Source organism: Thamnophis elegans, chromosome 4 (assembly GCF_009769535.1).
Source record: "Thamnophis elegans isolate rThaEle1 chromosome 4, rThaEle1.pri, whole genome shotgun sequence".
Taxonomy (NCBI): domain Eukaryota; kingdom Metazoa; phylum Chordata; class Lepidosauria; order Squamata; family Colubridae; genus Thamnophis; species Thamnophis elegans.
The window spans coordinates 65,416,123-65,440,582 of NC_045544.1; the positions used below are offsets into that span (position 1 = coordinate 65,416,123).

At 41.4% G+C, this 24,460-nt stretch overlaps 3 protein-coding genes across 5 annotated transcripts in view; 1 reads left to right on the forward strand and 2 right to left on the reverse strand.

Moving 5' to 3' along the window:
* The window catches only part of CAPN9 (calpain 9), a 45,127-nt gene extending 40,699 nt beyond the window's left edge, over positions 1-4,428 (reverse strand). Inside the window, exon 1 of the mRNA XM_032215449.1 lies at positions 3,183-4,428. Coding sequence (XP_032071340.1) covers positions 3,183-3,213 — 31 coding nt within the window. The 5' untranslated portion in view covers positions 3,214-4,428. The remainder of the gene's footprint in view (positions 1-3,182) is intronic.
* AGT (angiotensinogen) lies at positions 1,714-14,802 on the forward strand. The gene is made up of 5 exons (XM_032215448.1): positions 1,714-1,821; positions 6,915-7,725; positions 9,008-9,266; positions 11,240-11,384; positions 14,410-14,802. The coding sequence occupies exons 2-5, from the start codon at positions 6,939-6,941 to the stop codon at positions 14,596-14,598; spliced, it is 1,380 nt and encodes a 459-aa protein (XP_032071339.1). The 5' UTR covers positions 1,714-1,821; positions 6,915-6,938; the 3' UTR covers positions 14,599-14,802.
* A 2,874-nt stretch (positions 14,803-17,676) lies between these two features.
* COG2 (component of oligomeric golgi complex 2) overlaps positions 17,677-24,460 on the reverse strand; it is a 32,952-nt gene continuing 26,168 nt past the window's right edge. For all 3 annotated transcript variants that reach the window (XM_032215336.1, XM_032215337.1, XM_032215338.1), the window contains 3 exons: positions 22,253-22,392; positions 18,503-18,683; positions 17,677-18,173 (listed from right to left, as the gene is read on the reverse strand). In XM_032215336.1, coding sequence (XP_032071227.1) covers positions 18,072-18,173; positions 18,503-18,683; positions 22,253-22,392 — 423 coding nt within the window. In that variant the 3' untranslated portion in view covers positions 17,677-18,071. The remainder of the gene's footprint in view (positions 18,174-18,502; positions 18,684-22,252; positions 22,393-24,460) is intronic.

Genomic DNA, 24,460 nt, shown 5'->3' on the forward strand with positions numbered 1-24,460 from the left:
TATTAAAAATGGAGAATATTATATTTCCCTGGTTGAGAAATAGAGAAATATGTTTCTAGGCAGGAGACAGACTTACTCTTAATAGCCTCCCCCCATTTTGTCAATGGGCCATTATGACCTGAGCCAGTCTATTCTACATAACAAAGATCTACCTCCTTAAGACAGAGCCATTTCATTGCCCTTCATTGCACCACCTGCCAAGTTTCAACCAAACTTAGCACATAGACAACCTACAAAGCTAGCTATGATCTCTGACAGCAACCAATCAGGATACTCTTCCTGTGCCCCAGGAAGTTCAAAGCTCAGAGAGGCCATAAAACCCAGGGACTCTCAGCATCTCCTCCCTTTTCTCCCAGGAGCTCCAAGGCATGTGATCCTGTCCACCATTAAACCATCCTTCCAAACAGCCTCCATGTTTCCAGTGTCTTTTTCCCCACTTGGAACTGAATCCAGATGGACATTTCTTTCAACAATAGCTATGTCTGTGAAGTGTTCATATTGTTCTATGACGGTGGAATTCCCTTTCCCTTGACCCAAATCTTGCTGAGGCACAATGCCTAATTCCCAGGAGGAACAGAGTGGACTACATTACAAAAAGAGGAGAAAGGAAGAAAAAGATTTCGCCAAAAACTACTTTGAAGACATCTCAGAGAACAATTTGTTCTTGGAAACAATTGCTGAGGAAAAGTGTGTGCAAGTAATGTAAAATGGGTAGCCTGCCCATTATGGTCATAGATTGTGCAGGTCATTGTGTAACTGGACCCAATTTTACAAACTTTTTTGGAGTGGTCATTAAACAAATGCTGCAATTGTTAAGCAAATCCACTGTTCGCTGTGGGCATTTTTGCCCCAAAACAGAAGTAAACACGATTTTCAGCCAAAACAATGCAGTCATGGTCATATGATTGGGGAACAGTGCAAAGGGCTGTAAATGGCTAAACGACCAATCGTAAGTCAAGGACTAACTGGACATGGATATTTTCTATCCAAATTTAGCACCTGGTCAAAAGAACCAAGAAGTGGGACTGAGCCGAGGTGGCGCAGTGGTTAAATGCAGCACTGCAGGCTACTTCAGCTGACTGCAGTTTTGCAGTTCGGCTGTTCAAATCTCACCGGCTCAGGATTGACTCAGCCTTCCATCCTTCCGAGGTGGGTAAAATGAGGACCCGGATTGTTGTTGGGGGCAATATGCTGACTCTGTAAACTGCTTAGAGAGGGCTGAAAGCCCTATGAAGTGGTATATAAGTCTAACTGCTATTGCTATTGCTATTGTTCTCAGGTTTCTCCACTATACAGGTAATACCTCAAAGGATGTAATACTGTTTTCTCAATTTCATTTAAGATAAATATGTTACTGTCAATATCTACACCTATCATTCATACTCATGTCTTTTACTGTTTCTTTCCCTGCTTATAATGTACAAAAATTGTCCTGCAGGAACTACTGTTTATGGAACTACCTATGATCCCCAATATAGCTGTTTGTGTTGGAGAATGAGCTCTCAGGCCACCTTTACTACAGTGGAGGTAGAATACTGAAATGACTAGGACTGGAGAGCAGACAGAAATCTGATGAAATGATCACCTAAGTCAATGTTTGCTCTCCTCCTTGGGAAAGAAAGGGACCCCCCCTTTTTTCCCAATACATGGAAAAACACGTTTCTCAGAACATTGTCCATCACAGTCAGAGAACAGAGGGGACAGCTAATGTGTAACTGAGGTTAGGCAATCAGGAGAATAAAAGATGAGCCCAAGTGCTCCCTCAGGATTCGATCCTGAGCACAGAAAACAGCCTGAGATTCTTGCCCAAGGGACGGAGATGTGAGTAAGGTTTTTCTGTTGTTATTGATGGTGACGGAAAATAATGTTTTTTAAAATCCTGTTGAAAAATAGCAGTTTATTCTTTTTCTCAAAATCATTGAGGTTGTGGTAACTGTTTGCTTGCTTTTCCTTATTTCCCCCATAAGGTAAAATGCAACAGCGGTTGGATTCCCATGTTGCATGAAACAGTGTGCCTATTTGTTTTTTTAACATGGTATATTATGGTTATAGGCACTCTGGTTTGTAAATAATAAAGCCACCTGATCTAGGCTGCCAAAATCGAGAGGACTGCAATAGGGCATCAAAGAGATACAGAAAACCCTACAATCTGGCTGTATTCCATTGGTGGCCCAATTTTTGGCAAATACAGTTGAAGCAGCTCTAATAAATCATGGTATAACAAGCCAGTTTGGCTTAGTAGCTAAGGCACCAGAATAGAAAGTGAGAGACCATGAGTTCAAGTCCCTTCTGAAATCCAGTTTAGGACATTCTTTCTCTGTGAAACTCACCTGACACTGTTGCTGTTGTGGAGAAAATAGGAGGAAAGTATGTTGAATATGTTCATTGTCTTCAATTATTTTTTTTAAAAAAAACAATAAAGGTGGGATACAAATAAATAAATAAAAATATATTTTTTTAAAAAATTATCCCCATGTTTCTATTGGGGATTATAAAAGGAAACCTAAGCAAGAAAAATCAATTAATTATATTCCATATAATAACCACAGCCAGAATTACCACAGCCAACATTCCTTCAAATGCAATGATAATAAAAAAGATGCTCGACTGTGCAGAAAAGGATAAATTAACCATGGAATTAAAAGCATAATACTATAAGATCTAGAATAGGTGGTACAATTGGCTATAAATTAGACACAAAATTAATACATAAAGAGTACCTAGGAACAATATAGTAAAGTGAAAAACTGTATATACGTATAAATATAGCAAATAATGCTAAAAGTTAAAGGTATTATGTATGTATGTGTGTGTACATATACGCACACATATGTATAATATGTAATGTATAAGAGACTATAAAACTTAAAAAAATGTAAATAAAATGAATATCGGTATCGGAACACTGTAAGGATTGGAAATGCTGTTTTAAAGTTTAAAAAGGTTGAATTAAAATTATTTAAAAATAAATAAATAAATAAAATAAAATATTATATATAACCTTGGCTACTCTAGCATATTCAAAAACCTGTTTAAATTAACTATAGTTTAGTGTGATATGCAAATCTCAGTTCATATGCAACTTTTATCATCTAAACTTAAAGTTTGATAAAAAACTAATTAACTATATGCACACAAGTAAACAGTGAGGTTTTACACAAACAATTTATAGGGTCACTAACCATCAGATGGCAGTATAAAACCTGTTGGCATTAGCTGGACCACCACAGCACTGGTGGAACAATACGGCAATCCCTCATTTTACAGATCGTACAGAGTACATTAACCCCTGGAATAATTTCAAATTGCCCAGATTGCAAATACATGTAAAGGGTGAGTAAGTAAAGATGCAAAAGGAAAAAAATAAATAATGATTAGCAGATCTGGGCTGTAGAAATCTAGATAATCTGATAGCCCTAAAATTTAATGGATGAATGGGAGAAAGAGTACATGTTAAAGCAGAATATCCATTAAATCCAAATAGGATTTAATGCACACACAAACTGGCCTATGGGGTGTGCCAAAGCAAACAACAAAAAGCAGATTCGGCTTATTGTGTTCAAAGTCCACTAAGCGGAAACCCATAAAACTGAAGGTTTCGTGCAATGATACAACTTTATGAGAACCAGATAAAATGTCAACAGAGAGCAAATGCTGTTCTTTAAATATTTGCAGTAGAAGTGGTTTCTGGGGAGATAATTCCTACAGCTACTAAATGAAAAAAGGAGGCCTGAGTCTTCTATGAATAAATTATGATAATTGAGATACTCAGTCCTCTTACCAGAATAATAGGCAATAATACAGGTAGTCATCTTTTCCTCCCTGTTGCTTTTTATCTGTACGTAAATAAAAAGAGTAAGACAATTAGTGGAGAAAACATATGAATATGGATGAAAGCCCATTCTCTTTTGGAAATTCTGTGAACAAGGAAGTGTGATTTCAGAATAAAATCTATAGAGAAGCAGCTCATATGGAATAGTCAAGAAATGGCACAGGAAGAAAGAAAAGGATATTTGTGGGCAAGATGAAAATTCCCAGTCATCAGTAATTGATAACAAGCCACAATGTCACTGTGTAGTAGTAGTAGCAGCAGCAGCAATAGTAATTTATTAATTGAGGAGTCTTATGATCATATTAAAAACATTTTGTGTTTGTGTGCCATTATACTATTGATAACATCTGTGCTATGACATCATAGCATGTATCACTTTCCCTTCTTGTGTCCCTTTTCCTCCTGTGTTGATGTTGGTATGCTTCACCTGTAATATATATCACCTTCTCTATATTTTTAAAAAAATATAGAGAAGGTGATATAGACCAGCGATCACCAACTGGTGGTCCGTAGATCACTGGTGGTTTATGAGAAAATTTTTGCGGTCTGCAAAAAAATTATTTGCATTTTTTTATATTGAACTAAATACTATTCATCTTTAAAAAAAATCATATTAGTGGTCCGCAGGATTTAAAATTTCAAATTTAGTGGTCCCTGAGGTCCAAAAGGTTGGTGACCCCTGATATAGACGGATGTTTCTCAATCTTGGAAGCTTTAATATGTGTGGACTTCAATTCCAGAACCTCCCAGCAAGCACAAGGAAATTGGGTCGAGTACTTCTTAACATTTTTTACAAACAAATTTTCATGACCTCTTTATATGAGTCTGGAAAAAAGACGCAGTTGCTAAAGAAAAAAAGGATATTTATTCCAATTAGCACTGGGCTGCTGTTTTCTTTCCCAATAAGTAAAAACTGCTTTAAGAAGTAGAAGCAGCTTTTCCTGTCCTGGAAGCAATGTACCATGTTGGATCACCAATAGCAATATGAATATTAGGCACAAAAATATGTTTGAAGAATGTAATTCATATATCAATATTCATATTTTTGTAGAGGTGCAGATTGAGAAACTATAACATCTTGCTTGTAAATAGAATGGATACCATTTGCTCCTTCAGACCATTGTCCAAATGTTGGACAGTGGATGGACACTATTTTTACCAGCATCATACAAAGAGAGGATTTTCCTACACAAACAATGATATATGGTCAATCTGTTTTAGAGTTTTATTTTTTTATTAATTTTAGCTTCACCTCAGGGTTAGATGCTTCAATGATTAAATCAATAAATTTTATATAAAATAAGATTTTAGACATCATTCTTTTGGTAGTGAGGTTCTTCACTGGATATACCACACATAGGCTGCAAATCTCTGGGTGAGTCTTTGCTGCTATTTAGTGTCATCCAGATTATTTTGCAGCCCATCTATTATAGTCTCACTTTTATGAACTGGCTTCTTAAAGCAGCTATATATTTTCTGAGGCTAGTGTGGGGAAAAAGGAAGTTGTCATCAGGGAGCGCAAAGTCTAAATCATTTTTTCCCCATTATTTCTAAACCATTACTATACAAAGATGGAGTTTGGTGGCACCTAATTCCAGATGGGATGCGGTGGCTAAGACGCTGAGCTTGTCAATTGAAAGGTCGGCAGTTCGATGGTTCGAATCCCTAGTGGCTCATAATGGAGTGAGGTCCCATTACTTGCCCAGCTTCTGCCAACCTAGCAGTTCGAAAGCATGTAAAAATGCAAGTAGAAAAAATAGGAAAAACCTTTGGTGGGAAGGTAACAGTGTTTCATGTGCCTTTAGCATTTAGTCATGCTGGCCACATGACCACGGAGATGGCCAAAGCTGGCTCTTTATCTTTGAAATGGAGATGAGCACCGCTCCCTAGAGTCGGGAATGACTAGCACATATGTGCGAGGGGAGCCTTTACCTTTATTTTTAATTCCAGGTAATAATTGTAATCTTAATTAGGTTAGTCTATATTAGGACTGCCTTGAAAGACGTCCACATGAAGATCTGTTGAGAGGATAGGCAAATGTTGAGTTCCATGTTTAGTACTCCTCTATGCCATTCAGCGAGAAAGAGGCTAATGTGTAACTCAATCTCATGCAAATTGAATGTACTTGGCTAAAAGTTATGTGCAGGAAGAGCTTGAGTAAGCCAGATTGTAGTTCTAAGCTGGTCATCACCAATCCCTTGTCTTCATGATGCAACATTAGAAGGGATATTTTAGGAAGGATTGTTTTACATATTGTTTGAGGCATGTTTAATACTAACTCACAAGCCATGATCAGTAAGTCCTCTTACGTGAGCATTTATATAAATCAAAAGAAGGCTGTTCATTCAAGTGAAAATAAATAAGTCAAAGCCATTACTGGCGGAGTTTATACAGTATGCTAAGCAAAACCTAAATGTAGTCTATTGTTGTTTGGTAAGATCTGCATAGTTGCTTTTGGACTTAAGGATTGTATATAGCAGCTTCATCTTTTCAAACAGCAGTTAGTGAGAAAAACTGTTTTTTTTAAACAGAATATATTTTTAAAATTATGCAAGGCTGATGTAAAATGAAATAATATGCCAAAAGGAAAAAGGAATAAGGTCTTGCAATTGTCCATCTCTGGAAATGTCTTCCGGAAAAACCAATATAGTATTGTATCATGGAATATATGATTCTATTGATGAATGTATTCTATTTCATTTTTCTTTATGTACACTGGGACTACATGCACCAAAGACAAATTCCTTGTGTGTCCAATCACACTTGGCCAATAAAGAACTCTATTCTATTCTGTTCTGTTCTGTTCTGTTCTAGTCTAGTCTAGTCTAGATTTGCTAAACATGCTTATACATAATTAAACTCAGTTTTATAACACAGTGCATCACACTGTAGTAACATGCAATCAAATACTTTATGTTTCAATGAATTATAGAAACACAGCTGGATAATGGCAAATTTTCCATGTAGGCTAATGGATGCTTCCTAAGTACATACATTAATTTCTATTTAATAAAAGGAAAGCCTGCCCAAAATCCATAAAATATCCATTGATGACAGTTGTAATTATTTCTTTCTGAAACAGACACAGGTGAAGATCCACGTCAAGATGAAACTTGGAGTCATTTTGCTATGTGTTCTTCTGTACCTTACCACTGGAGGCTGCGATCGGGTATATGTTCACCCCTTTTTCCTGGTTGACTTTAACAATATCAATGCCAACAGCTGCAAGGAGCTGGGAGAAAGAGAACCGCTGGTGAAGACGTTTGTTCCCCTCTCAATTGAGTCCCATTTCACTTCAACATATGAAGAGAGTCTGAGGAACAAGAGTGAGGAAGAAGAGAAACGCCTGGGTGTGAACTTCTTAAAAGACCCCATTTATATTCTTGGTGCCCGTTTTTACAAAGAGCTGAAGAAAATACATGAAAACAGCAATATTATCCTCTCTCCTATATTCATATACGAGTCTCTATTATCCATTTATTTAGGGGCTTCTGGAGAAACAGCAACCAATCTGCAGATTTTATTAGGGTTTAACCCACCATCCAGTGACTCACATTGTACCTTCAAAATAGATGGACATAAAGTTCTCTTTGCCCTGAAGATCATCCTGAATGCTCCCTTACGCTTCAGGGACACAGAGGGACTGATTTTCTCCAAACTGTTGTGCCTTTTCTCTGCTCCTGGTGCCCATTTATCTGAGTCTTTTGTCCATGAATTGGCCTTTCCAGATGTTAATTTCCACATTCGAGCTGTGGATTTCACCAACCCCACAGAGGCAGCAAAACAAATAAATGCATTTGTCGAAAGCAAGAGCGCACACAGAATCAAGGGTCTTCTGGCTGACATTGATCAGGAAACCACCCTGCTGTTGACAACTTACACTCATTTCAAAGGTACCTGACAGGGAATTGCCACAGAGTAAGACCAATGACAATCTTAGAAAGGAGCAGATAGGGGGAAAATAATAATAATAATAATAATAATAATAATAATAATAATAATAATAATAATAATAATTTGAAACTTGTAAAATAATGCAATAACTACTTTGTCCATTTGTTAAAATGGGTTAGTGTAGTGACTGTGTAATAAAATATGTGTTCATCAGGTCTGTAACACAGAATATAACTTGAATAACCCTTATTATTACCATAATTCCCTCTTATCAAAATTAACTTCTGACAGATTAAATGGGCATTCAGATATAGTGTGTTACATGCCTATCTTTTCACCATTAGAATATATTCCCATTCCTCACCAAGGAATCTCGGGATGGGGAAGAGAGTTGCTTGGAAGATATATATTGTTCTGAAAAAGGGGATAGGAGGAATTAGTCATTGTGACCTGCAACTGTGAAAAGGGGAATCATATGATCTGGTTATCTCTCATACCAGAGTCAGCCAAGTCTATATTTGTTTTTGTGCCTTCGAGTCAGTGTTGACTCCTGATTACTTCCTGGATTAGTTTTTGTGTTTTTGCAGTTTTCTTGGCAAGGTTTTTCAGAAGTAGTTTGTCCTTGCTTGCTTCTTCCTAGGACTGAGAAAGTGACCAGTCCAAGGTCACCTAGCTGTTTGGCACCCAAGGTGAGACTAGAAATCACAGTCTTTATAGTCTGATGCCTTTACCACTACACCAAACTAGTTTTGTGTGACTGCTCATAGGATACAATTGTAGAAAATAGTTATGCTATTTTTAAAAGGTTATGACTGCAGTGTGTGAGAAACCTTTATAGGAGAAAAGTATAGTGGCTCTATTCCTGTAGTATAAGGACTTTCTGGAGATTCTTAGAGCATCTATTGTGGTTTCAAAGGATACTTGTTGAAGATCAGTTTCCCAAGCAGATTTTTAATTGCGGGGAAAGATAGTGCATATTTTTGAGCCTCTTAAGGTTTCTCAGCTCATAATCAAAAGCAATACACACAATTAATTAAAGTAATACTTCACTTAACACTTTGAATTTAGTTTCCCTACTCTTATATTCTGCCAGTTTTTGATTTACTGTTTTATGGTTTTGTGTTATAAGTTCCTTTGGTTAAATTCTGCAAGAAGAGTAGTGAATAAAGGGATAAATATACATTGCATGTAATATTCAGCTGTATTCTTTTTATGCCAAAGAGGAGAAAACAATTAGTTTCTTCTAACCATATTTTCATTTGTTTCTCATTTGTTTTTCAGCTGTAATAAACGGAGCGTCCCCACTCAAAGAACCCCAAGAATTCTGGCTTGATTCCCAAACTAAGATCTTTGTTCCTATGATGACAGTAACTGGAGTCTTCAAGCATAAATATCATGCAGGACTTTCCATTGTCAAAATTCCTCTCAGCAAAAGTTTATTTTTGCTGCTCTTACAGCCTAGCAACAGCAATCAGCTAACTAGCGATGATCAATATTCTTTGACACCTTCTTTGGAATGGTTCCAAGGCTTGCAATCGAAGTACGTTCACACATTCATCATAACACTAGGCACCCATAAAAACTTCATAACAATATGAACAGTTTGATAGTAGATCCAAGGAGGTGGTGGATAATTGTCTCCTCTTCAGGCTAGACGGTCATGTGTCTCTGGAATGCTTTAATTTATATTCTTCCACAGTGCGGAAAGTGGGATATGATGGCAGAAATGGTCACTTGCAATTCTATTATTCTAAGAAGATCTTTGTAGAATCAGGGAGAGTCCAGATGTGCTAGGTATGAGATTCTCCAATTGATGGAGAAGTTAAAGTTTAGTTTTCATCTTACCATTCATACAAGAACAACGGATTGGAAACTAATCAAAGAGAGAAACAACCTGGAATTAAAGAGAAATTTCCTGGCAGTTAGAACAATTAACAAGTGGAACAACTTGCCTCCAGAAGCTGTGGGTGCTCCAACACTGGAGGTTTTTAACAAGAGATTGGATAACCATTTGTCTAAAATGGTAAAGGGTTTCTTGCCGGAGCAGGAGGTTGACTAGACAACCTCTAAGGTCCCTTCCAACTCTCTTATTCTGTTATTATGTACCATGGATATGTAATTTGTGACACTCAAATATCATTGACTGGACTAAATGGGGACCTGGCCCATCTCTGGCATCACAGAATTTAGAATTTATCTCAGTATTTAAATATCCTCCAAATATAGGTAGACCTTGACTCACAATCACAGTTGAGCCCAAAATTTCTATTGCTAAGTGAGACAGTTGTTAAGTTGGTCTTGCCTCATTTTTTTACCTTTCTGGTCACAGCTGTTAAATGGATCACTGCAGTTCAGTTAGTAACACAGTTGTTAAGTGAATCTGGCTTCCCAATTGATTTTGCTTGTCAGAAGGTCACAAAAGGTGATCATATGACCCTGGGATACTGCAACCCTCATAAATATGAATCAGTTGCCAAGCATGTGAATTTTGACCACGTGGCCATGGGGATGCTGCAATGGTTGTAAGTGTAAAAAATGAAAGCGTTAAATCACTTTTTTCAGTGAACAGTCACTGATTGTAACTTCAGGATCACCTATATTTATTTTTATTCCAAACCATAATTTTCTTTAGGATTCAAGCCCATATATTACGAGAGTATCCATCCACTCAAGAATGGCATTGTAATCTGTCCTGCATTGATTTGGGTACCTAGATACAAAAAGAATAAGAAATTAATCAGGTGGTGGCAGTTTAAGCTGATATGATTAAGAGAAGGGACCTTTAATACACCACAGAACAAACTATTTGTGCACAACACAGAAAGGGAGCTGTGTAGCATTTCTGTGCAGAATTCCAAATAGATACAAAATCAAAGTAGATATTTGCCAAGTTACTTTAGGGAAAGTGTTGTTTTTGCTTCATCTTGATGAAAAGAGATACTTTTAGAGGACATTATACAAAGAGATCAAGTGCTTGAGCGGAAAGGAGCAAGCACAGGTGTCATGTCTGAATTTGGGTGCCTTTTTTATATACACCCTGGCATGGTTGTCACTTTAGTGCATATTTAGGAAAGGGGCACTCTCCCTTCCTCCTACACTCGATGAGAGATAACCACTACTCCCTTTGTTAAGAGAGAAGCAACCAAGTCCCATTTCCCTTCCAGTTTATAGGTGATCTCAGTGGCAAATCCAACCCTAAATCCTCCAGAAGCCCATAAGCAGCACTTCTTGGAATTTATTTATTTTTATTTATTTTTTAGAATTTGTCAAACAACAATGAGAACAATAAAAGAAAAAATACAATGATAGGGACTGACAACTGAAGTATGAAGTGACAACTCTTTCATAATCTTGTGCTTTGCCCTTTCCCCTCCTCTTTCTTTTTCTTTTTTTCTTTCTTTCTTTCTTTTTTTCTTTCTTTCTTTTTTCTTTCTTTCTTTCTTTCTTTCTTTCTTTCTTTCTTCTTTCTTTCTTTCTTTCTTTCTTTCTTTCTTTTCTTTCTTTCTTCTGCAGACAAATCCACTTGACTTTCCCAAGGGTGTCCTTTAACAGCATATTCGACCTTCAAGAACTCCTTGGGAAACAGGGGATGCCTAATCTGCTTGGAAAAGAAGCCAATCTCAGATTGCTAAGCAGTAGTAATGTGACCATTGGAAAGGTATGCTGTCGTTGACCTTTGCTCTTTGTAAGCATGCTAATCTATCGGTTTGGGCCATGTATTCAATATCCAAGGGCAGATAATATACAGTAGATCAGGGATAGGGAACCATAGCCCTTTTATGACTCGTGGACTTCAACTCCCAGAATTCCTAAGCCAGCGATAGATGGATGGATAGATGGATAGATGGAGAGAGGGAGGGAGGGAAGCGGGGGGAGAGATGATAAATTGTGGCACAAACCATATAAGCCGAGTTGGCAGTTGAGTTTCCCAGGCTTATGGTTCTGGGGGATTTCAACCTGCCTTCTATCGGCGCTCACTCTGATGGAGCGCAGGAGTTCATGGCTTCCATGACAGCCATGGGCTTGACCCAAGTAATCCAGGGCCCAACTCACTCGGCGGGTCACATGCTCGACCTCATATTTCTCTCGGAGCAGTGGAGTTGTGACCTTGGTCTGAGGGGTAGTGAGATCTTACCCCTGTCATGGTCGGACCACTACCTACTGAGGCTTGACTTTCGGAGACCAAACCCCCACTGTAGGGAGGAGGAACCGACCAGGTGGTTCCACCCCAGGCGACTTATGGACCCGTCGGGTTTCCAGACGGAGCTTGGGGTTATTCCTGATACTCTCGCCCGCAGTCCAGAGGAGACTCTGGTTGCTGCCTGAAATTCAGCAGCGACAGAGGCTCTTAACCGGATTGCGCCTTTACGGCCGATCCAAGGCAGTGGATCCAGGAGGGCCCCTTGGTTTACTGAGGAACTCCGGGAGATAAAGCGCCGAAAGAGACGCCTAGAGCATCGATGGAGATCCAGTAAGTCCGAGTCAGACCGAGCACTTTTAACAACCAGCGTCAGAGTTTACATCCGGGCAATTAGGACGACAAAAAGAACATACATTGCCTCTCTGATTGCTTCCGCTGAGTCGCGCCCATCCGCCTTGTTCAGGATAACCCGTTCCCTCCTAAATAGGAGGGATACGAGCGATCCTTTGCAAGGCAGAGCTGAGGACTACGTCCAATTCCTCGCGGATAAAGTTGCTCGGCTTCGGGCGGACCTGGACTCCAATCCCGCAGAACCAGCTGAGGCACCAAGGGATAATCTGGTAGGACATCACTGGATTGATTTTCAGGCTGTTACCCCTGAGGACATGGACAAGGCCATGAGAGCTGTAAGTGCCTCCACATGTGTACTGGACCCGTGCCCCTCCTGGCTGGTTGTTAACAGCAGGGAGGTGACACGGGGCTGGATCCAGGCGGTTGTTGCCGCCTCCCTTCTGGAGGGGGTCTTTCCCCCCGCATTAAAGGCGGCGGTGGTGAGACCCCTCCTGAAGAAACCATCTTTGGATCCAGCCATCTTAAACAACTATCGTCCAGTCTCCAACCTCCCCTTTGTGGGGAAGGTTGTTGAGAAGGTGGTGGCCTTTCAGCTCCAGCGGTCCTTGGAGGAAACCAGTTATCTAGATCCCTTCCAGTCAGGTTTCAGGCCTGGCTACAGCATGGAAACCGCTTTGGTCGCATTGATCGATGATCTCTGGAGAGCCAGGGATGGAGGTCATGCCTCCATCCTGGTACTCCTTGACCTCTCTGCGGCTTTCGATACCATCGACCATGGTATCCTTCTGCGACGACTGCGGGAGGTGGGGGTGGGAGGCACTGTCTTACGGTGGTTCTCCTCTTACCTCTCGGACAGGTCGCAGTCGGTGTTGGTCGGAGGGCAGAGATCGACCCCTAGGCCCCTAACGTGTGGGGTGCCGCAGGGTTCGGTCCTGTCCCCCCTCTTCTTTAATATCTACATGAAACCGCTGGGCGAGATCATTCGACGGCATGGGATAAAATACCACCAGTATGCGGACGATACACAGCTGTATCTGTCCGCCCCGTGCCAACTCAATGAAGCGATGGACGTGCCAGGGCCTCGAGGCTGTTAGGGACTGGATGAGGGTTAACAAGCTTGTACTCAATCCAGATAAGACCGAGTGGCTGCTGTGCTTCCCTCCTACTAATTGGCCAAGTGTTCCACCTCTCAGGCTGGGGGGGGTCAAACAGTATACCCCTCAGATAGGGTCCGCAACTTGGGAGTCCTCCTGGACCCACAGCTGACTTTTGAACACCATTTGTCATCTGTGACCAGGGGGGCATTTGCCCAGGTCCGCCTGGTGCACCAGTTGCGTCCCTACCTGAACCGGGAGGCTCTCACAACAGTCACTCGTGCCCTTGTGACCTCCAGACTGGAGTACTGCAACGTGCTCTACATGGGGCTGCCCTTGAAGAGTATTCGGCGACTTCAGCTTGTCCAGAATGCAGCCGCGTGAGCGATCGTGGGTGCGCCTCGGTTCACCCACGTAACACCTATCCTCCGCGAGCTGCACTGGCTGCCTGTTGATCTCCGGGTACGCTTCAAGGTGCTAGTTGTCACCTACAAAGCCCTTCATGGTATTGGATCTGGGTACTTGAGAGACCGCCTACTGCCAATTACCTCCACTAGACCAATTAGATCCCACAGACTAGGCCTCCTCCGAATTCCATCAGCCGGCCAGTGTCGACTGGCGACTACCCGGAGGAGGGCCTTCTCTGTGGCTGCTCCGACCCTCTGGAACGAACTCCCAGTGGAGATTCGTACCCTCACCACCCTCCAGGCCTTCCGCATAGCCCTTAAAACCTGGCTGTTCCGACAGGCCTGGGGCTAAAGACTCGCTGCCCCACTTCGAATGGTATGACTGTTGTGCTTTTTTAATTATGCATGGTTTTTATGTTTTTGGTAACTTTGTTTGTTTTTCCCCTCCCTTTGAGTTGTGAGCCGCCCTGAGTCCCTTTCAGGGAAAAGGGCGGCATACAAATAAATTAAAATGAAAAAAAAAATGAAATGAAAGCCTTCTACAAACATACAACTTTTTTTAAAAACCAAATTTCCAAATCTCTTTTATTAGCTTTTAAAATACCTTTTCATTAATTGGGCTTTTTTCATTTATAATCTTAGCACTACGCTCTACTGACTGAGATTTACTATCTTTGTTTTTGCTTTCAGATCATAAATCAGCAACTTTTTGAGCTCAGCCCCAGTGAAGAAGATCCAGTAGAAGCTCACACAGAAGAAAATGCCAGCGAGAAACTTAAAATAACATTTAACAGGGCATTTTGGTTCAGAATGTATGAAAAAGAATCAGCTGCATTGATTTATTTTGGCCAAATAACAAATCCCCTAAATGAAACATAAATTCTGGATGGGGGTGGGTGGGGAACAGTTTTCTGTAATCCTTTAATCTTTTTCCTGCAGTACTTAGTTTTTATGTTTTTTTAATCTTGCTTTGAAAACTAATGCATTTTCAGAAATAAACTTGACAAATTTATCAATAGAACTTTATAAAAAAAATACTGGTTTACATAATGATTAATAAAGTGCTCACATCTCTTAAGACTATTATAAGATAAAATAGATCATTTCCCATTTACTGAGAGATTCCAATGTGTGCTGGATTTAAGCCAAATATATAAATTTTAATCCATAGTTTATGGTTTAGCAAACCCAACTATTTTGGCTTATTCAACAATATAGGTGGATCTAAATATTTCCTGTGAAAGAACTCTGCCACTCAAAAATATGGGGAATAATATATCTGGAACAGAGAACTTAGTAACCAGTTTCTACCTTCTATTTAAAGACAGCATATTCGACATTTAGCTATGTCTATGTTTAATTGTTGCACAACTAAGTTTAGCTACATTGGGATGTTACAATTAAACTCTATTCATGTCACAGGAACTTACTTCATCGAAGCTGCACATGCAAGTCATCTTTGTGTCCCCAGTGTACTCACTCAACTTTTTGGGCTAATGGTATACAGCCTAATCTTGGTCAGTAATCCCTCTGCTTGCATTTTCTAAGCCTTTCCATGCTTGGGTTGTGGGATTTTTAACAATTTGTATGAAACATTCAACCACCCATGACCAAATGTAGTATGAAGGCCATGGAGTGAGATATTTGTTCTATGCCAGGAGGAACATTCCAAGTCCAGAACAAATTGTGAAAAAAGAAAAATTAAGCAGCTTAATCTGCAAGGTTGATTTAGTACACCTACTTTGTGTCTAAAAATCATTAACTCCCACTCCACAAGCATGGAAAAAAAATTCCCATCATTAAAAATAAATGTAGAACTCAAGCTGAATTGTTTGAACCATACGTTTGAAATACTTGAATATCTGGTCATATCTTCTGAGACACACACCAGAGGTGGTATTCAGCAGGTTCTGACCAGTTCTGGAGAACTGGTAGCGGAAAGTTTGAGTAGTTTGGAGAACTGGTAAATACCACCTCTGACTGGCCCCACCCCCATCTATTCTCTGCCTCCCGAGTCCCAGCTGATCAGGAGGAAATGCGATTCTGCACTAATTTTCCCCTGGAGTGGGGAGGAAATGGAGATTTTACAGTATCCGTCCCCTGCTACGCCCACCAAACCACCCCACAGAATCCGTAGTAAAAAAAATTGAATCCCACCACCAACACACACTGACTAGGAAAAAAAAGTGATAATCGGATGCACTTTTTGGTCATAACAACACTCCAGCTCCAGCTTAAAATCGATGGTGGGAAAGAGCTCAGGACTGCTGGATTCACTATCCAGAGCAGGGTGCATTTACAACTAAAGTGTTTATACATTTATATACTTGTTTATAAATTTACTCCGAGAGCCACAGCTTCCAGACCAAAATTCATATATTTGCTTCATAGTTTGTCCCTCCTTTTCACCTTGGCATTATAATTCATAGGTCTATATGCATTCCTTTGAAACAGGATCCAAAGTGGATATTAAACATCCTAATGGTGAATCTTTTTTTTTTCCTTTATGGGGAATCAGGAAAACATAATTTGTTTGATTGGCATCTAGTAGGCAGAAATAAAACTAATTTAAGGTAAGGCCCTCTCCCCTTTGCTGTCCAGCACTCTGATTGGAACATTTTAATATCAACTAATAGCAATTATTAGGTACTGACCACATCGTAAGAACCACTGTGATTCCAGGATACTTTATCTCTGAAGTCATAACAATGTACATTTCTTCAAATACAGAACTTCTTCCTGTCAGGACTCATCTATGTTTTCAAATTAGGTACTGGCTACATCATGACAGCCAGGAGCCACAATTCAGCCTCCCAACCTTCCAGGGATCATGCTATGTTATAATGACCCCATGGATGGGGGGAAAAAAACGTGTTTCACAATTTCAATGATGGAAATAGGGATTTTAATGGAAATTGAATTTCCAGGTCCCTAAATTCAAAGATGCTGATAAAGTTAACTGAAGACGAAATAGAATTCAAACCAGAACTATTTCTTTTGGTAATCATAAATGATAAACAAGAGGGTAATATATTTAATAATACATATTATTATGGCAGCAAGAATGGTCTTTTCCCCAAACTGGAAAAACAGGGAAATTCCACAAGAGGAGGAAGTAATTCTGATTTGTGCCAAAATGGATAAATTGACGTGAGAATTGAAGAACAAAGACAAATCAGAATATTATAAGATCTTTGGTAAACTTTATCGATGGTTGGAACAAAAAAGGAAAGACACTTTCCTTGACTTAAGGCCCTGACTAAGATTTATAGAATGGAGATTAGAATTATGTATGAAATCATAACAGTGAAAATGTGTAAGACAAGAACAAAGCAACATGGATGAAAATACGATATCCTTATATTTGTAAATACTGACTAGACCAATCGTAAATAAGCATGGTGGTTATAATATCTAACTTTATATACTTGTATGTATGGCAAAGATATTGCCAGGATGGTTACAATGTTTTAATGTGTGTTTAATAAAAAACTTTCTAATTAAAAAAAAAGGATTTCCAGGTACTGAGAAGGGTTTCCCATAACCACTCTAAAATGCCAATTAAGGCTGTAAAGAACACTCTTTAATTAGCTATGAATTCTGAGATTTTTGAGATAATACAATAAACCTCTATTAAATAAATACTACAACTCTATCTCTTTCATTCACTTATTGTATGCCAACAAAAGAAAAGTAGCAAGTAGTCTTCAACGAAAAGTCACTTGGGGAAACATTTGATTTTCTTCACAGGGTTAGGGAAACATTTTGACTCGGAATAAAAGATGCCACCCATTGATGAAAAAGTTCAAAATTGTTTTCTTTTTAGAAAACCAAGAATAGTTCTTTATAAACTCAAAAGTAATATGATACAAACAATTCTTAGATGTCACGACATTGCTACTCTTACATCTTTAAACTATTTTAATCAGAAAATAAACCATAAAAACACACAAGTCATAGGAACATACTTAACACCGTTTATTCTAACAAAATTTACAAAAAGACAAAATCCTTTTTGTTCATTTTAATCATCTTAAATTCATTTTTTCTGCATGATAATAATTTACAATAAAAATAAAAATATTTCCATAATCCTATGGCAGAATACGTAGAAATATATAAACTGCCTTCCATATAACGGAAAACCAAAATAAAAGTTCTCCCCTGTATGTTTCTTTATTTTCACAAAATGAGTTTTTCTATTTTGAGATAAATTTAAATCTGTGCTGAAGTTGCATTAGGAAGCACTTTTTTTTGCTATATAGTATTTGGCAAAGAAAAGTAAAAATAAAAAATAAACTTGTTTTCTTTTTTGGAAGCTAGGTCTCTTCATTAAAAAGCTGGAGATTATGTTATGTTTGTTCGGTGGCTATCTGATCTTTAGCAGCTTGAACAAGCTCCGAAAGAGTGGAAAAACTTTTAATGTTGCTCAGCTGCATCCCCATCCTCTCCATCTAAAACAAAATATCAAATTTACTAATTATTGCATTGTAAGGAACGCCAGGAATATTTCAAACATAACAGAAAATCTACAATGTGAGAATTGGATTTCAAGAAGTTACACATACACCCTCCAACACTTCCCCCCCAGCAAAAAAAAAATCATGTTGTGAAATAAACTGGACCAATATCAAATGACCGACCAAAAAATACCAAAAGCAAGAGGGAATGATTGTCCAAAAGATTTTGAACTGAAGTTTGTATGGCCAAACTCTAACACATTAACAGCTATATTTATGCAACCCCACCCCCAACCCTTAACTGTTTTTGACATTTAGGTTACCTGCATTCCAAAATGTTCTACATCTAGAACTAACTGTAGGCGGATTTTGTTATCATCACACATGCCTCCAGAAGGGGAGGGATTATTTGCAGTTACAGTTTTTCTGGCTTGTTTTAGCCTCTTCAAGCTCTCTTCCATTTTCCTTACAGAATTTAGTATATCTGATACTGTATCCAAGTACCTACATGAAGAGGAATTGATGGATTAGATTATGAGTACTTGTGGACAGAACTTCATTTGGGGGTGGGGGAGTGGGGGAAGAGTGTATAATGTGTACATAGTAATTATACTGTGCCTATAGGATGGAATAGAATATGCAGTGCATTCAGAAAGTATTCAGATCCCCTTCACTTATGTGATGTTTGCAATCTGATTCTACAGTTGTTGACATTATTCCCCCCCCCCTCATTAATCTATACTCAGTATCCCATAATGACAAAGTAAAACAGAATTTTAGAAATGTCTATAAATTTATTAAAAAGAATAAAAACCCTGAAATGCACTGTAGGTAAATACAGAGAAATGAAGTTATGCTCTTTCTCTCCCATTTAATTCAACAGTAACTGAAAACTACTGATTTTAGCCTGGACCATGCCCTAATTGAATTATACTTTAGCTTTAGCTTTTATCGAATAGAATATCACCACAAAATTCTGGTTCCTTTGTACATAGTATAGGTAATTGCAACAAAATACTCCTATTGTACTTCAATGATACAGAATTTCAAAAGACACACAGGCTTAGGTCTAAGAAACCGTGATCGACAAAAGCGCGCTCGACAAAAGCGCGTACCTGACGTCATCAGCAGCGCGATGAAAAAAATTAAAAAATAAATTAAATTAAAATTAAAATAAAATTAAAGCAAGCCGATTCACATAAAGGTAAGGGTTAGGTTTAGGCTTAGGCTTAGGGTTAGGTTAAGGGTTAGGTTTAGGGTTACATTAAGCGTTAGGGTTAGGTTTAGCGTTAGGTTAAGGGTTAGCGTTAGGTTTAGCGTTAGGTTAAGGGTTAGGTTTAGGGTTAGGTTTAGGGTTAGGGTTAGGTTTGGGGGGGTTAGGGTAAGGTTTTCGCTTTAATTTTAAATTTACCGCTCACAGCGCGATGTTTTCGTCGCGCTGTGATGACGTAACATATGCGCTTTCATTGAGCGCGCTTTTGTCTACCGCGGTTTTGTGGTGGAATCCTAAGAAACAAACTGAAATATATGAAATAACTACAAAAAGGGGACATAAGGAAGGTCCTTACATCAAGACAGTCCATTGGTCCACCAAAGCAATTACTGTCCATGCTGACTGGCCATAGTTTTTATATGTCACCTTTTTAAGAGCCATGGTGGCACAGTGGTTAGAACGCAGTACTGCTGTAGGCTTCTTTTGCTGACTGCCAGTGGCTAGCAGTTCAGCAGTGTGATTCTGACTGGTTCAAGGTTGACTCAGCCTTCCATCCTACCAAGGTTGGTAAAATGAGGACGCAGATTGTTGGGAACAATATGTTGACTCTTAGACCGCTTTAAACCACTTAGAGAGAGCACTGTGAAGCGGTATATAACTAAGTGCTATTGCTATTTCATAAACTGTAGAAATCTTTCATAACGTTTTCTACAGGCCCACCAGATTCCAAGGTGTAAGCCTAGACTTTTTAAAAAACATATTTTGCTGCGCTTAATTTAAATTAAGTACAGCACAACATGTTCTGGGTTACTGAGATTTCAAAATCCCACATCAAAATTCCCCATCTCTCAAACTGAAGGGTCTGTGCACACCTTCAGATGCTGCTTATTTAGAACTTCCAATAGCCAACAGAAAAGAATACACACCTCTCAGCTGTGTAGTCCTCTGGGCTTGGTTGTTTGATTGCAGACATTTCATTTACAGACTAGGTAACATCACCAGTACTGGTGGTGATGGAGGGGGACTGGAGGGGGAGGATTGCTTTTTGTTTATAAACACTAGCTTGGTGTTTATATACAATAACTTGACTTGCTAGTATTGGTGGGGATATAGTTTCTCTTTGGTAGCCTCTATCTTTTAAATGGCTTGTCCCTACATCTCACACTGGCAGGGCAGATTACTGTATATAAATAGGGAACTTCACACTCACCAGGACTGATAAAGTCACCTAGTTCAGTGGTCCCCAACCCCCGGTCCGCGGACCGGTGCCGGGCCGTGGAGTACCTGGCACCGGGCCGCGGAAGCCGGGTGTTAGCTGTCCCAGGCGGCCGCGCTGCGGGGAAACGGAAGCCCCGAGAACAAAACAGGCGTCAACGCAGAGAACGGGAGCCTCGCAGAAACAGCCCTTCGGGCGCTTCCTCTGCAGCCGGAAGCTTCAGCGGCCAAGGCGGCTCCGCTTGAAGAGGCTCTTCGAAGCTTTTTCCGGCGCCGAGAGGAGGGCTAACCCGCCCTCCCTAGCCAGGGCTCCGGCTTCGCCACATGCGATGCTCGGCGCATCCCCCGCTGCTGCATGGCCTGCGAACCCCAGCAGCTCCGCTTTCCGGCTGCAGCGAAAGCGACAAGGCACCTGCCGAGCGGCCCCAGCCCAGTTGGCAGCGGGCATACGGTCCCAGCCCAGCCAGCCTCATCGCAGCGAGGGGCTCTTAGGGAAGCCGCCTTGCTCACCCCCCGACCGGCTAATTTGCAGGGCGAGGCTTCCCCGGATGCAGTCCCGGTGACTTCCCTTCGGCTCGTCGGAGCTGCCCCGCGGCCAAGAAGTAGCCGGGAGGGCGGCCGCGGCTCCCCTGGGTGAGGCCTGACTGTGTCTCAGGAGGCGCCCATGCGAGCATGGCTCAGCCAGCAGCCGGGCGGGCCTCCGGAAGCACTGGCGTTCCTCTTCAGTGGGATCGCCGAGAGGCCGAGGGCAGAGCCACTCCCTTCCTCCCCATGGAGCCCACCTGGGGAGGGGGCGAGGAGGGAACCGCCGCCCGTCCCGGCAGGTGGGGGTGGCGGTTCACCGGGGAGATGATCCGGAGGTAAGCACGGCTGACGACCACGCCCGCCCACCCACCTCCTTGCGGGCCACTTTGGCCTCGGCGTGCCGGAACTTGGACACCCTGAACAGGCTCATGCACCTTTCCCCGCACCTCTGAAGGACGCCGACCAATGACCGCCCTCTGGGCTAGTGCCCAGAACCGCTTCGCGGGAGCCCTGTGGGCGGAGGTGGTGGGCAGGCAGGGGCGCAGGGTCGCGAACAACATCCCCCCACCCCTGCGCGCGCTCAGCGGGCCACGGTAAAATTATCAAAGGCTGACTGGTCCGCGGCGATAAAAAGGTTGGGGACCACTGACCTAGTTGGGTAATGAAATATTTGCAAACAACAAAACTTGTATCAAGGACTCCAGGTCCAACAGCCCCAGTCATTATGACCAATGATGGGTAAAGTTAGGAATTATCATTCAGGAACAAGCCTCTTCCTTTTTTCCATCACTACAGGGGATTAAGAGACTGTCACATTTTTCTTAGAAATATTCACATGAATACTCCCACCAAAGTGAATCAAATGATGCCAACTTCCTTAGACTGTCCATGATTACATTTATCTCCTGCTGGTAGAAATCCTTCACAATGTAATTGCACATATATATTTTTTTGGTTTCTACACACACATACACACACAAAATGTGCTACCAAAGGCTTGCTTGTGGAAATGGCAGTGTATGTATGTTTTATATATTTATGTGAATGTAAATAATCTCTAAATTTTCAACAACTCCCTATAGAGCTAGTCTGGCAATGTTCTGCTTAAAATGTCACTTACTTCTGTGTGCTTGTATTGAGGGCTCCTTCCAGCCAATGGTCAATCACAGCTGGCTTTAATGTATCTTTGTAATCATTCTTCAGTTGATGGAAAGGTTTAAGGGCACTGTCAACATAGGGCAATGCCTTGGTTGGCACTTCCTGATTATTGATGGATGAGATGTGACAAAAAAACACACACAAGAGAAAGCTTTCTTAAGCATCTACAACAAACCTTAACATGACCATTTAGAAAGATTAATGGTTAATTGCTCATGCACAGCACTCTTAGAATTATTCAGGAGTAACAAACAAACATTCCAATGAATATTCTGTGGTAATATTTAAGGCAATTCTGGTTTCTAGATAAAAATGGCAAAGCATGCCACACCTACAAGGTCTTTCAAGCAAACATATTTTTTCCAATCATAATTATCCCAATTTGTATCAGAATAAACACATGAAGAGCTAAACAGAAAGAGCTGACAAAGAAATGAAATACGTAGTCAAAGAATTTAACCCTAAACCATCAGATGTACTATCAAAAACCTTAATTTCAATAGCAGCAAATTGGAATTAAGCCAAGTACTGTATGACATAGTTTGAGCCATTCTAGCACATTGATGGCAATGCTAGCTTTCTTCCTCTGGGCCTAGGACTTTCAAGCTCCCATCCTTGGCCACACTTCCTTCTCTTCCAGGCTACCACCTCTGCCCATTTACCTCTAGCTTTCCTCATATGGTGGCCCTCCCTAGCCATTCTCCTTGGAAAATGGACCTTTGCCCCTCCGCCTCACGCCCTTCAGCATGGCCCAGTCACCAAGACACTGTTTGTCTTGGCCCTTTGGCCGCATGGGACAGTTAGGCACCAGCCAATCAGGTGGGAGTTAGAAGTCATGATGTTGCGGGCGCAGTGTGCGATCGCTGATCGCGGGAGCTATGGAGTTATGGTGGGCAGGCGCAGGAGAACAGTGATGGCGCAGCTTCTGGGGTGGGTGGGTGGGTGGGTGGTAGCAGCAGCCCAACTGCAGGATCAGGTGTGGAGTGGGAAATAGGACACTTCTGATGTTGGGTACCTCTATTTACTTCTGAAACAGTCCTTGTCAGCTAATAACCACTTATCTAGAAAAGAGGTGCACATTGAGGGAAGCAACGGCATTGATGCACTGCCAGATTCTGCTTTAGAAAATCTTGAGTGCAATAGAGGCAAGAGGAATCAAAAAGGTACAGGTGAAACTTGAAAAATTAGAATATTGTGCAAAAGTTCATTTATTTCAGTAATGCAACTTAAAAGGTAAAACTAATATATGAGATAGATTCATTACATGCAAAGCAAGCTGTGATTTCTCATGATTGTGATGATTATGGCTTACAGCTCATGAAAATCCAAAATCCACAATCTCAGAAAATTAGAATATTACATGCAATCAATAAAACAAGGATTGTACATAGAACAATATTGGACCTCTGAAAAGTATAAGCATGCATATGTACTCAGTACTTGGTTTGGGCCCCTTTTGCAGCAATTACTGCCTCAATGCGGCGTGGCATGGAAGCTATCAGCCTGTGGCACTGCTGAAGTGTTATGGAAGACCAGGATGCTTCAATAGCGGCCTTCAGCTCTTCTGCATTGTTTGGTCTCATGTCTGTCATCTTTCTCTTGGCAATGCCCCATAGATTCTCTATGGCAGTGGTCCCCAACCTTTTTATCGCCGCGGACCAGTTAGACGAGCCTCCCTCGGCCTTCCGGACCGGCGGGTGGGAAGGCGGCCATCCTGGGCGCGCGTTCCGCAGGGCGGGGGGGGGGCTTCCTTCACGCCAAGGCCGACAGCCTGTGAGGCCGCCCCGCCTCCTCCTCCTCGGCCGCCGGGGGAAGGGAGGGGGAACCGACCCCGCGATCCGCTCGCTCGGGCAGCCCTTTTTCCTCGCTGCAGTTCGGCGGGGGAAAAAGATGGCACCGTGTCCTACTTCGGGCGGGGGGGCGGCTGGCGCAGCGGAGGCCGGCTGCTTCCGAGGGGGTGGGCCTCCGCGCCGCGCTCCATGAAGGGAAGAGGGGGAGAAGGCGGGCTGCGGCCGAAGGGCCCCCAAGAGCCCCGCCGGCCTGACGCAAAAAGCGCTTCGGCGGGGGGGAGGGGCGGGAGGCAGGTGACACTCCAGGACGGGGGCAGAGCTGCGCCGCGAGTCTTACGTAAAGCCCCCCCTCCCCGCCTCGGCGGAGGAAAACATCTCCC

Excerpts from the sequence above, each read along its gene's own strand:
- AGT (XM_032215448.1), top strand. The coding sequence starts at position 6,939 with ATGAAACTTGGAGTCATTTTGCTATGTGTTCTTCTGTACCTTACCACT. Across the intron at positions 9,267-11,239 it reads TTCCAAGGCTTGCAATCGAA|ACAAATCCACTTGACTTTCC; the intron begins GTACGTTCACAC and ends TTTCTTCTGCAG. Across the intron at positions 11,385-14,409 it reads GTAATGTGACCATTGGAAAG|ATCATAAATCAGCAACTTTT; the intron begins GTATGCTGTCGT and ends TTTTGCTTTCAG.